At 38.8% G+C, this 13,048-nt stretch overlaps 1 protein-coding gene across 7 annotated transcripts in view; it reads left to right on the top strand.

Moving 5' to 3' along the window:
- Positions 1-13,048, top strand: part of LOC100879104 (uncharacterized) — a 66,804-nt gene that overhangs the window by 8,786 nt on the left and 44,970 nt on the right. For 3 of the 7 annotated variants that reach the window (XM_076531454.1, XM_003701234.3, XM_012280725.2), the window contains exons 4-9: positions 9,353-9,480; positions 9,582-9,707; positions 11,107-11,461; positions 12,174-12,345; positions 12,421-12,520; positions 12,622-12,796. In XM_076531454.1, the coding sequence (XP_076387569.1) occupies positions 9,353-9,480; positions 9,582-9,707; positions 11,107-11,461; positions 12,174-12,345; positions 12,421-12,520; positions 12,622-12,796 (1,056 nt within the window). Of the gene's footprint in view, positions 1-2,713; positions 3,154-3,200; positions 5,869-9,352; positions 9,481-9,581; positions 9,708-11,106; positions 11,462-12,173; positions 12,346-12,420; positions 12,521-12,621; positions 12,797-13,048 lie in introns of those variants that run through there. The other 4 variants (XM_076531647.1, XM_076531530.1, XM_076531696.1 and 1 more) reach the window with 4 other exon arrangements.

Genomic DNA, 13,048 nt, shown 5'->3' with positions numbered 1-13,048 from the left:
TGAATTTTCAAATCCCTAAATCGCCAACTTCCTAAATTCCAAAATTTCTAAATTTTTAAGTCTCTAAATATCCGAACTCTCATCTCCCAACATCTTCAAATCCCCAAATCCCTATATTCCCAACCTCAAAATTTCCCACCTTCCTAAATCCCCAAATCCTTAAATTTCCAATGTCTATAATACCCAAATCCCCGCATCTCCAAATCTCCAATTCCCAAATGTCCCAAATTCCAAAATCACTGATTCCCCAAATCTCCAATTCCCAAATATCCCAAATTCCAAAATCACTGATTCCCCAAATCTCCAATTCCCAAATATCTCAAATTCCAAAATCACTGATTCCCCAAACCTCCAATTCCCAAATGTCCCAAATTCCAAAATCACTGATTCCCCAAATCTCCAATTCCCAAATGTCCCAAATTCCAAAATCACTGATTCCCCAAATCTCCAATTCCCAAATGTCCCAAATTCCAAAATCACTGATTCCCCAAATCTCCAATTCCCAAATATCTCAAATTCCAAAATCACTGATTCCCCAAACCTCCGATTCCCAAATGTCCCAAATTCAAAAAATCACTGATTCCCCGAATCTCCAATTCCCAAATATCCCAAATTCCAAAATCACTGATTCCCCAAATCTCCAATTCCCAAATGTCCCAAATTCCAAAATCACTGATTCCCCAAATCTCCAATTCCCAAATGTCCCAAATTCCAAAATCACTGATTCCCCAAATTTCCAAATTTGCCTCAGATCCACAAATTCCCATCTTCCTAAAACCCCAAATCCACAAATCATCAAATTTCCAAATTCCAAATCTCCCAATTAAAAAATTTCTAAATCTACCCCACGATAATATAACACACAGCAATATACAACGATCATTTACATACCCACTTACATTCTAGAATAAAATCGTATAAATTTCCATTAAGTTTCATTATTTCCAAGAGTCCATTCAACTGACCTTGACGGTATCTAGATTAAGATCAGAATTAATCTCCAGTTGAAGTCCAGCGTGTTAAAAAACCTCTGGTTTCCTTTTCTCGAACACTCGTGGCTTCGAACAACGAGTATCGACGTTAACTATCGTCTATTGAAATTCGAACACAACGATCGTCAGGTGGACATGCGAAATGAGAACAATCGGTCACACAACGTTGCATCGAAAGCGGTTGAATTGGGTCGATCTCTTGCGCAAAAGGGATCGCGTGGCTCAGTCGAACTCGTACACGCAATTTAGCTCTGTTGACACCGACGGGGGTAATTTTACCTCCAAACAATACCCGATCGCTCGTCTTTAATCTATATTCAACAACATTTCCCGCATTCGACGTCGAGTATCGGAAAAATAGAGGGACTCGCTGGAATTTCTATTTTCTGTCGTTCCGTGAACAAACTTCGTATCGTTGATCTCTTGCTGAACCTCTTAATTGTTTCCGGCACCTAACCACGTGAGCGATAACGTACTCTTTATCGTTTTAAACGATGGCAGACCGTAATGATACGGTTTTTTCTGCACGTTTCCGTATTTCTGTTCAAGGTACAGAAAGTATATTATAAAAACACGTTTGACAAACACGTATTTTGATTAAATTGAAATGTCTACTGCTGAAATTCTGACAAGAATAAGGATTGAAAAGTAAGGCTTACTTTTACCGTACTGTGCGAACATCATTGAAATAACAGCCATTCATTACGGTGACCAAACTTCAGTAACCATTAATTAATTGTTTCAAGGACTTACATTTAGCTCTTTACAATTCTATATATTCCACATACGTGGATATCATTACTTCTTTAATATCAATCAATGCTTTTAAAATTAGTTTTCTTATTAAAAATTTGAATGAAGTAAAAGAATTAAATCGCCTTAAATCCTTGACGAAGTTAATTTCAAACAATGTTAATATATGTAAAGTGTTTTAAAAGTTGTAGAAAGTGTCGTGGAAACACGGTAACGAGTCAGGAAAGAAATGTCGAAGAAGGCTTTCAGTAGGTAATTATATTTCGTTCTCGTCAGAGCAGATTCATTTCACGGCGAGCGCGAACAGCGCGCCGGTACACGCTAAATCCAGGAACATATCTGATGGCCTTAGTCTCCGTGTTGCTACTGACTCTGACGATATTTCCGACTGACCCATAAAGGGACCGAGTCGATAAGTTCATCGATCCACGGTACACGGCTTTATTGTGCACGCGGATTAAAATCGACTACCGCACCGCGACGACGTCTCGATAAAATCTCGTATCGTCACGAATCCCCGCGGTAAACGCGCTCCCCACAAAATTACCGATCTCGTTTGTAACGAAAGAAGAACTCGAATAATTTAATCAAGCATTCGAACCGAGCAATTATTCAAGCAGCAAAGAAAAGAGAGCATCGGAGAGCAGAGGAATAACGGAAGTAATCATCAATTTCGCTCGGCTGCTCGTTAAAGAGCAAATGAAGCAAAAAAAGCCCTGGTAATTTCCAGTCCCGTAGAAATTACGGCAGGATGCGACGCGGCATCGTCGAAGACAAGATGACGAAAATAAAAAAGAAGAAAGAGAGAAGGTAACAACCGGATTCGAAGCACCCTTAAGGAGGCAGCCACGGTGCTGGCCGCGAAGAAGGTGCACGCGAGCACCCCCACGGATACAAATTCCTCCGAACAGGGTGGTGTGGGCTCTATGTCGCGCACGCGTACCAACGTGAACGGTTAGGATCGCTAAGGTTCTCGGAGCGGATGGTTCGTGGAACGGTTTCAGTGCCTACTGCAGGGTTCCACGGGACAACTACCCCTCCCGTGCAAGTTCACCACCGTCGTTATCGTCACGGTGGACGCAAGCGCGCTACGGAGCTCCACTTCCGCCGGCGTAGTGGTCGTTCAGCTGACTCGACGTACATCTTTCGAGCCGAGGGTCGTGGCGACCCTCTCTCAGCCGTGAAAACGAGACGAACGAATACGAGTCGTTCATTTCGATCGCGTACGAAATCCCTACATGGACCTGAACGAGTACGCAGTATTGTCAGTGTCCACCTTCTGGTGAGTGTTCGAGAACCGAGTGTGCTCGACGACACGAGGACAGATGAATAGTCCGACGTGCGGTTTTCATGGGGACACCGCGTCGTCCGCTTCGCTTTCACGACGTCGATACGCGCACTGACAATGGTAAGACGTCCCTAAGAGTTGTCTCGTCGACGATGTGCTTTCGTTCTATCCTTGAAATCGACAGAGGGACGTCTGGTGAATTCGGGGGTGGTTGAACGGGAAAAGGGGTGTCGGACTTGTCGTAAATTCTGTTGGTGCTTTTGGAACGTTCCACGGGGTAACGTCTTTTGTGCTAGTGGCATGAAAGGAAGTAGGCCTGGAAAGACTCGGGAAATCGATGTGAACGCCTTGCCAGAATGGGATTAGATAAATCAAAACGCTCGATACGGGTTCGGCTGGCGTTAATTCCTCGCTCAGCGATTCGAGCGTGTGCGTTCGTCCCTGTGTTTGTGCTCGAGATTGTGGAGAGGGTAGCAACCATATGCAACCACTTCAATTGTTCTGTTCTTTTTTCTTTTCGTTAGACGGAGAGCTGTTTTGGTGTCTGTCTGACCTTTGCGTTTCTGATCTCTGCTGTTCACGTATAATTGTTTATTAAACGTGTCGTTAATTAACTAAATCGAGTCCTCGAAACAGAAGTGCTACTTTTCGTCGTTTACTACTTGCTTCACTTGTAATCAAATACTCTAACCTCGTAATCGCAAAAAGTCAGACTGTAACAGTACCTGCAAAAACACTCGTTCTTCTTAAGTTTGCTTTTCTCAATTTTTCGCATTACTACAGTTTCTATGGAAGGTGATAATTTATTTCGAATATGTCACTTCGTTCATTGATAACTCTCTGACCAGCTATTGATAACTGTTCATTGTGTCATCGAAAATTTGTTCATCAAATCGACCTTGCGAACATTGTAACGTCGATACAGTCGTGTTACGTGCTTTGTAACAGGTGGTACATCTCGCACGAACGTGTTCTGGAAGTCTTGCAGCAAATATCGTTCAGTTTTGTTACTGGAAATTCGCGAAACGATCTTTCGTTTTTAATATCGTAATCGTGCATCTGGTACCGTCGCGAATTAATAGCATTGGCTGTTCCGTTGCGCTTTGAAGAATTTAATACTTCCGTTGTTGCCTTCGATACGGAACAGCTGTTCAGTATCGTTTTCAGTGAAATCAAGGATTCTGTGCACGAGCATTTAAATAAACGAAGAGTTTCGTTCTTCGAAGAAAAATTCTGCAGCACCTCTTTCGTTCTTCGATAATCATTGAACTAAGAATGAAATTTTCTTCGACTTTTCTCTTTAAATTCTCAATATTGTAAATTAAATTTAGAAAACGAAAAAATCTTACTCGATTGAATATGTTAGATAAAGATTCGATGTTTCCAGCAATGAACTTTTTTTAGAATTTATAAGATTGTAGTATTTTAACAACACGATGGTCGTTTTCGTGACTGCAGTTTTTATCGAATGATCTGTTTCTGATTGTCTATGTAGTGTGAAAGTAATTAATTACGATTTAAAAAATAGTAGGTTTACGGTCTGCAATAACACGTTGTTCGCCACAGTGATAACAAAACACCCTCTAATTAGGGTGACCATTTATTTTCGTAGAGGTTTCGGTATAAAAATAAGGATCGGTTATATAAAACTTTCGACCTATGTGGTCGTTTAGTGCTGAAAATGAACGTTAATTTAAACTTGATATTGCAACGAAAAATAATTATTAATAATCATGAAAGAAATTGTGCATTCACTTCAAATGACTTCTACTTGAAAAATGATGGTTTATATAGATTAACTTAGTATCAATGCTATTTACTTTTGTTCCATACATTGATACTCAATCGTTGATTGACATTAGACATCTATAGTTGGATACAATTCCTGACTTATTAATGACCCAAAGATTCTAAATTGCTATTTTAACTAGTCTCAATTTCTCTTCTACCTACTCTTAATTTAAACCCAATCTCATTCGAGACGTCAAACAGTTAATGCGTTGTAAAGGTCATTGCCTCGAGTGCTGCAAAGGTTCTAGTCGAAGATCACCATTTTAATCAAAAGTTATAAAACGTACATAATTTTCCGAAGGGAATTTGATAACTTCCGAACAGAATTTTAATTTGAATTCAATCGAGAACAAGTTTGAGTCAGCTTCGGTTAGGTTTTTTAAACCTCCGGTGAACCTTTACAACGCATTAAAAAATGATCAAAGTCGGTTGCTTTCTTTTTGCAAACATTTACCTTGTCCGTCCTAGGAAAAGCAAAGAGTGTTACAAACTTTTCAGTAGCTGCGTAAACTTTCGAATTGAATGCAAACTCGACGAAGGCGCCCTTACACGATTCTCATCCCTTTGCGTGTTTAAAGTCCGTACGTGCATATAGAATACACAATTATGCAGAAATTTGATGGCGCGTACAAAGCGAATTCCGCAGCGTTTCGAGACAAAGAACATATAATTGAAGCTCGCGTTTCCTTTGGCTATCTTTCTTTGAGGGGTTGTTTGTAGAAGACTATCGCGAGTTCGACGAATAAACAGAGCGATCGGAATTTCAGACACGCGATAGAAATGCATCTCGCGCAAATGAAGGTTCGCAGAACGCAACTGGCGTGCAAGATCTCGAGAAAATGAACCCGCGGCCGACGGAACATGAATCACGAAAACGGCTGAAAGGCGGCTGTACGCAGTGCAACAAAAGACGGGAGAGGTGAAAGTGACGATGAAGAAGAAAGAGTGGCGTTCCTAATTGGAGAATGAGCGGATTTTTCAACTCCCTGAAAAACTTCGCGTCAGGAGCTGCCAGCTCTGCCTCGAAGTACGAAGAACTGGAAGGTGAACAGTTGTCTTGCGAAGTTCGCTGCATGCGGGACTGTCTTATCGTTACCGATCAATGTGGATGATCGTTTCGTTACGTTCCGTTTGCACGAAACAACGTTTGATTTACGATTTTTCGCACGAAAGCTGTTTTCGTTTAAATGCTTTATCTTTTTAAATGTTTGCTTTAAATAGAATGCAAATTGTTCTTTCATACGGATGATTCTTCGAAATCTGATTTCGTATACGTTTCTATTGTCTGCTTTATTCTCCGTTTTGTTCGATTATTTAGGAAATTTGCACGTTTATCTCTGATGCGGATTTCAGGATATTCGAAATGAAATGGGGAATTATTTTAATGATTTATTGGGAATATACTATTTTTATTTTGGAAGTAATAGGGAATATTGGAGTGATTTTTTAGTCGATTTAAACTGTTCAAAGGAAGTAATCTGACGTAGGTTGTGGGGAGTTTATCTGTTATTTGAATGTATAGCTTCAATTAGGAATATTTGGAGTTTACACATTTAATTGAAATGGGCTATGTTTGCGCAGACACTGCAAACAAATCTGTGTATGACGCAGTTGACTATTATTTCACTGTTTCATTATTTTACTACTTTATTATTCTATTATACTACGCAGTTACTATTTCACTGTTTCACTACTTTACTACTTTAATATTCTATTATTCTATGCAGTTACTATTTCACTGTTTCACTAATTTATTGTTTCATTACTGTACGCAATTGCTATTTCACTGCTTCACTGTTTTACTATTTTACTGTTCCACTGTTTTAGTATTTTACTGCGTTACTGTTTTACCAATATACTATTTTAGTATTTTACTATTCTACTGTTTTACTGTTTTGCTACTTTACTATTTTACTATTGTACTGTTTTACTGTTTTACTATTTTAATAGTTTACTGCTGTACTATTTTACTATTGTACTCTATTACCATTATACTAGTGTACTATTTTATTAATTCACTACTTTATTATTGTACTATTTTACTATTTTACCATTTTTTCATTCTACAACTCCATTATTTACAGTATACTTTCAGCTTCAAGAGCTCAAAATAAATTCACTTGAATCTCAAATAGAATACTCCGCACATCCACTACTATACTGAACACATCTGTTATGCTTATATTTTAAATGTGCTTTTGCACTCTCTACATTTTATACTACCACTTATTTTTGCAACGTATAAAAGTTCCTATCGAAAAATTTAAATAGTCACATTCAATCAATGCACCGTTGTACACGCATTTCGTACGTCTAGTTCACAATTGACCTAACCCCAACCGTTCAAGGGTTAATTAAATAAATTCAGGTCACTTCTATACTATATAACTTGACATATTCGTCGTGTGTTGCTATAAATATTCAAATGAGACCTTCGCATTTAAAGGTTATAAACCGATTTCTATGGGAACTCATCAAACGATCAACAATCGAATAAAACGATGATCAAGTTCCCTGAACAGTAGATCGTACTCATCGTCTCTGATTTTATTTCGAGTCGAATAAAACCTCCATTAAGACGATCTGGTTGGAGTGAAATTACGATCGCTTAAAGGAGATTCAGTTACGCGACGCACAGAGATTCAAGTTGCAGAATTCACGTAGCTATCCTCGAATAACAAAGGGATAATGGAAAGCAGTTCTAGTTTGTATCGTGTTTAAAGTACTCTTTGATAGATGGTCTCGTGTCTTTTGAGACGGAGAAAATATATGACAAAATGAGTGCATTCTTAAAAGATGATAACGGAACGAAAGGTGTTCATTTATTCACATATGGTAAGTGCGACCTGCATATGTATGTCTTGTAAAAGCTGAACTTCCTCAACAAAAATAAAACTACTTAGTATTTTGTCAACAATTACTGTTATCAGTTGAACTGTTCGTTGATAAATGTAACATGAAGTCTTTTATTGTAAAGGTCAATTAAAAAACTATGAACAATGTGTTCGGTCATAATGTATACATATGCACTTATAATCAATTAATTTAATAAACAAAATTGACAGTGATTGAGTTGGTATTGTGTTGACTATCTAAAACTTACAAACACTTAAAATGACCACCATGAACATACTATTTAACAATTTTACAAAAAGTATATACTTCACTCCAACATCCAGATTACAATTAAAAACTCTCCGATTATAAAATATTACTAACAAAATTTGTTTTGTGAAGCATATCGCTAATAATTTACTTCAAAATAAGCTCACTGACGGTTGTTTCCAATATCGCAAATAGAAATTGGAACGTAATCACCTGCAAAATTCACGATAATTAAATAATTACACCGAAAGCAATTAGATCGTCTGGCGGTTAATTTACCGATGACACTCGAGTTTCAAGACGATGCCCGTTTAGTAGAACTATTTTTGTACGAGTCATCGCGACGCGTTGCATCGAATAAAACGTCTGATTGTGAAACTTTGTAAATCGGGAGCTGACGTTCCCGATCGAATTAAGGACATTAACGCTTCTGTTTGTTGAACCCGACTCAACTACTTCAGCCATTTAACTAACGACTGTTTTCCCCAACGTTTACGATCGTTTCATGGTTGCGTTTGATGACTCGTGGAACTGCATTCTTTAACAAGTTTAATTGAACTCATTGACTACCAGCTGTTTATTTTTTAACTTTTAGCGACATTTTGAGATGGGCTCTTTATGTGAGGGCTGAAAGAAGATCGGAGTAAGATTAAAAGATTAAAATCTTTTGGAAGACAGTGAAAGTTGCACTTGGAGAAAATTTTTCTTCTGGTCAAATTTATCATGTTAGAGTTATAGAAATGTAAATAAAATTTTAATGTTGATATAGTAGGTTGCTCTATAAGTTTTATTTGGGTCTTTTAAGAAATTTGAGGAAGTTGAGAAAATTCAGGAAAATTTTAAAATTTAGAGGTTGAAGAAGTACAAAGTGTGGAAACTGGAAAAATTGGAAATTTAGAGATTGAAAAAATAGAAAATATGGAAATTGAAAATTTGGAAATTTAGAGATTAAAGTAGAAAGTCTGGGAACCGGAAAATTTTGAAATTTAAATATTGAAGAAGTAGAAAGTGTGGGAACTGAAAAATGTTGAAATTTATTGCTTAAGAATTGAGGAATGTGAACATGACAAGAATCTGGTAATTCGAGGATGTGGGATGTTTTGGAATTTGATAATCCCAGAATGTGGAACATTTGGGAACGTGGGCTGTTTGGGAATTTGGTAATATAGGAATCTGGGAAACTGGGAATGTATTTGAGAAACCTAGAAATTTAAAAATATACAAATTTTCCAATATAGCAATTTAAAAGTATACAAGTCTGGAAGTTTGGAAATCCGAAAATGTAGAGTCTTGAAAATCCCCATAAATTAAATTCAATCGACACTCAGACAGTGATACAACAATCATAATATAAAATGACAAATAAAGTTTTCTGAAAAAAATCCTTCGGCCGTATGTTTCCGAGCGTCTGTTAAATTTTCAGTCGAAGACACGAAGATGAGATTCAGTTTGACCCCGCAACCGGGAGAAAGCGGTTTCATACAATGGCTGGATGCAATGAAGATGGTAGCCAGGTTGCAGGGAGGAATTCCGCCGGAATTTCGGAAGAAGGCAAGTATCAGACAAGATTCTTACGTGCCGGTAGCTTGTTATTTTAAGAGACGAGAGTATCCTCATTTTTCTCTCTGTTCTTTTCTCTAAATATTTCACAGTTATGGCTGACGCTGGCAGAACGTCATCTGGAACAGCGCGGCGTAGATTGGAAGCAGGCTGAAAAGATCTGCTTCAACGAGTGGAGCAATCCTGACGATGAAGAGCTCGGTATACAAATCGTTAAAGTAAGACTCAAAAACGTACATAAATTTTTCACGATATTTGTACCGTTGGTATTTTTTTTTTGGTGTATTCTATCTTGCTCGATTTTCTCCCTCGTAACGAACGTACCAAAGAAATCTGTTGAATGGTACTTGATAAAATTTGAAATTCAAACTCATCAAGCTCCTTTACCATCCGTCTTTGTGTACGTGTGTGTGTGCTTTATCGATTAAAAGCATTAGGGATGACCCTATTCAAGTACCAGGTAATGAAAAGTTTTCTGTTGGATCTTTTAATGAAACGTCGACCGATATAAGTTCCAGAACCATTCATACGGGTCTTACATTCTTTCGTTCTCATCCACTAAATGTTCTAAATGTTCTGCTAACAAAAATTGAACGGTGTCTGCGGAATTTTTATGCTTCAAGATTTGGACGTTTTAGGATTTGGGGATTTGGGAAATTGGGAATTGGGGATGTTAGATTTTGGGATTTAGGAAATTGGAGATTTGGGGATTTGGGGATTTGGGGATTTGGGGATTTGGGGATTTGGGGATTTGGGGATTTGGAGATTTGGAGATTTGGAGATTTGGAGATTTGGAGATTTGGAGATTTGGAGATTTGGAGATTTGGGAATTTAGAGATTTGGGAATTTGGAGATTTAGGGATTAGGAGATTTGGAGATTGGGAGATTTGGACATTTGAGGATTTGGAGATTGGGAGATTTAAATTTTGAAAGATTTAGAGATTTGAGGATTTGGTGTTTTGGACATTTTGAAGATTTAGAGTTTTGGGGATTTGGAGATTTGGAGATTTGGAAATTCAGAATCTTGGAGATTCAAAGATTCGCAGATTTAGGGATTTAGAGATTTGGAGATTTGGAGATTTGGAGATTTGGAAATTTAGAAATTTAGAAACATTGTTTTCTGAGAATTGTATAATTTGAAATCTTAGAACGTTGAAATTTTTTAACTTCAGAATTCATGCATTCAAAACTACACTATAGAAGTTTGAGAATATGTGAATTTATAAATTCAAACACATTACAAAACTCATACTTTACTTTCCTGTACAATATTTCTTGACACGATTTCCACAAAAAACAAAAAAGAAAAAAGGTACACAACGTTCATCTTGCGTAATGGCATTGCAGAAAACTCCATCCGGCAATTCTGTATCATGTCCTTAACTGTGTTCGTTGGCCATATAATCAGAGCCAATTAAATTTCGATCATTAATCACTCGAACGCCGGCCAATTAAGCATCGTCGATGAGCCTTTCAATTATTCGTTCGCGCGACGAACGAAACGAACGGCTCCGAAGCGCAGTTCGGCGAACCACGCATTTCTCGGCTTATCGACATCGTAATTCAACGGTGGTGCGAAACGGAATCCTATAGAGCACGGAACGGTTGTCGTTTCAGGACTTACACAGAACAGGCTGCAGTTTATTTTGTGGAGCGGCTGGCAGAGACAATCAGGCGGTGCTACGTCGAGTTTTGCTCGGCTTCGCACGATGGAACAAGTCCGTCGGCTATTGCCAGGGCCTGAACGTGTTGGCCGCTCTCGTTCTGCAAGTTATGGATCGGGCAGAGTCCGCCGCTGTGAAGGTGATGATCTACTTGATAGAGGGTGTGCTGCCCGAGGGTTATTTCGCGGACAATCTGCGGGGCCTGTCTGTCGACATGGCGGTGTTCCGAGATCTCCTGCGGGCAAGGCTGCCCAAGCTCTCGAAACACCTGGAGGCACTGCAGAACGACGCCAAGGACAAAGCGACAGGTAACTATACGTACTTCTTCATATTTTATCACGTAACAAAGTTCTACCTTCTTCTCAATGACAGCGTGGTTGATTGTCATCTTCTATTTGGTAAACATTTTCTACTAATAATGTCATGGATGCTCCTGCAAAATTGCTGAACCAGCTTTGAAGCTTGTTTGAACAATTTGTCTTCGACTCTTTGGTCACACTCCGATTTTTAGCGAATATAATTTGTACTAAAATTTACAACAGTTACAAAGTTCTAAATTCCCAAAGATCTTCTGAGGTCTTACGATTCAAAAATTTCAAAGACCAAAAGTTCGAAGACCCATTATTAACAATCTACCCGTTTATCCTACGACAGTGCATCAGTACAGTGCATGTCAGACCAGAAGGGTTAATAACATGTTAGCGTATCACGTCTCGTTGCACGCGTCCACTTTCACTGTGGCAAATCAGCGTGTCAGTCCTCGTTAGACATGTGATACAAATCCCCCGAACAACGTGTTAATTATAACCAATTGAATAAAGTATAGTTTACACGTCGCGAGACGTCCTGTCACAGAGTACTAAAAGGCAGCTGCAGTTATTCAAAGCGAAAGACATTTCTTGCTTTACGTATAATTTTGGCAGGAATCTTACTAATGTTGCAGCCGTCAGAAAAGTAGTTTTGTCCCTAGAATTGAATGCCTAAGATCAATAATGATTTTAACGAGGAAAATTTTTGTAGGCAGCAGCTACGAGCCACCATTGACGAATGTGTTCACGATGCAATGGTTCCTTACCCTCTTCTGTCATTGCTTACCTCAAGAAGCAGTGCTGCGTGTGTGGGACCTGATATTCCTCGAGGGTGACGAAATACTGCTGAGAACGGCGTTGACCATCTGGGAAGGATTGTCCGAGTAAGTGGAACTGAAAGATTCATGCTTTAATGCGACTACACTGAATCACTGTGTAACGTCATTCTCTTTTCGCAGTCGTATCATGGCCGTGACATCAGCCGATGAATTTTATAGTATAATGGGAGTTCTCACGAGGGAGATGCTCGAGTTCACGGACACGAATAATCTCATAAAGGTTCGTTTAAGCCTTTCATGAAAATTCATGCCGTTTGTGTCTCTGCGAACTACCTTGACGGTTGTACATTTTAAACTGTCGTTTGCACGTTGTTCGTACAGAATATTGTTAGTATGGGGCCTTTGCATGGTGTAACGGGACTTAGAGAGAAACACAGGTACAATATCACTCCGTGGGCAAGAAAACTAAGCGACGACGATGACAGCGACACAGAGGAAGATGAAAGGCTGGCTGTGGCTGCCGCGATGTTCAGCATGGCGCAGCGTTTGAAGAAAGGTAAACATTCAAGACCGTGTATATCAGGGCGGTTCAAGTGCCATAAATAGGAAACAAAGTTTCGTGGATGCGTGCGGACTTTATTGCTTCTTTTGACGAGCGAATTCACAAATTTGTCAACATCTGTACCGATGTGTAACGGCGGTGAAATCATGAAGATTATGCAGGAAAGGCTAACGATTATATACTTTTTCTAGGAATCGTTGCATGTAGTATAATTACTATAATGAACAGTAGTGTGTAGAACAAGTT

The sequence above is a fragment of the Megachile rotundata genome, chromosome 1 (genome assembly GCF_050947335.1).
Source record: "Megachile rotundata isolate GNS110a chromosome 1, iyMegRotu1, whole genome shotgun sequence".
In the NCBI taxonomy this organism is placed as follows: Eukaryota; Metazoa; Arthropoda; class Insecta; order Hymenoptera; family Megachilidae; genus Megachile; species Megachile rotundata.
Note: the sequence above shows the minus strand (reverse complement) of the source record. Positions and strands in the feature narration are given on the sequence as shown.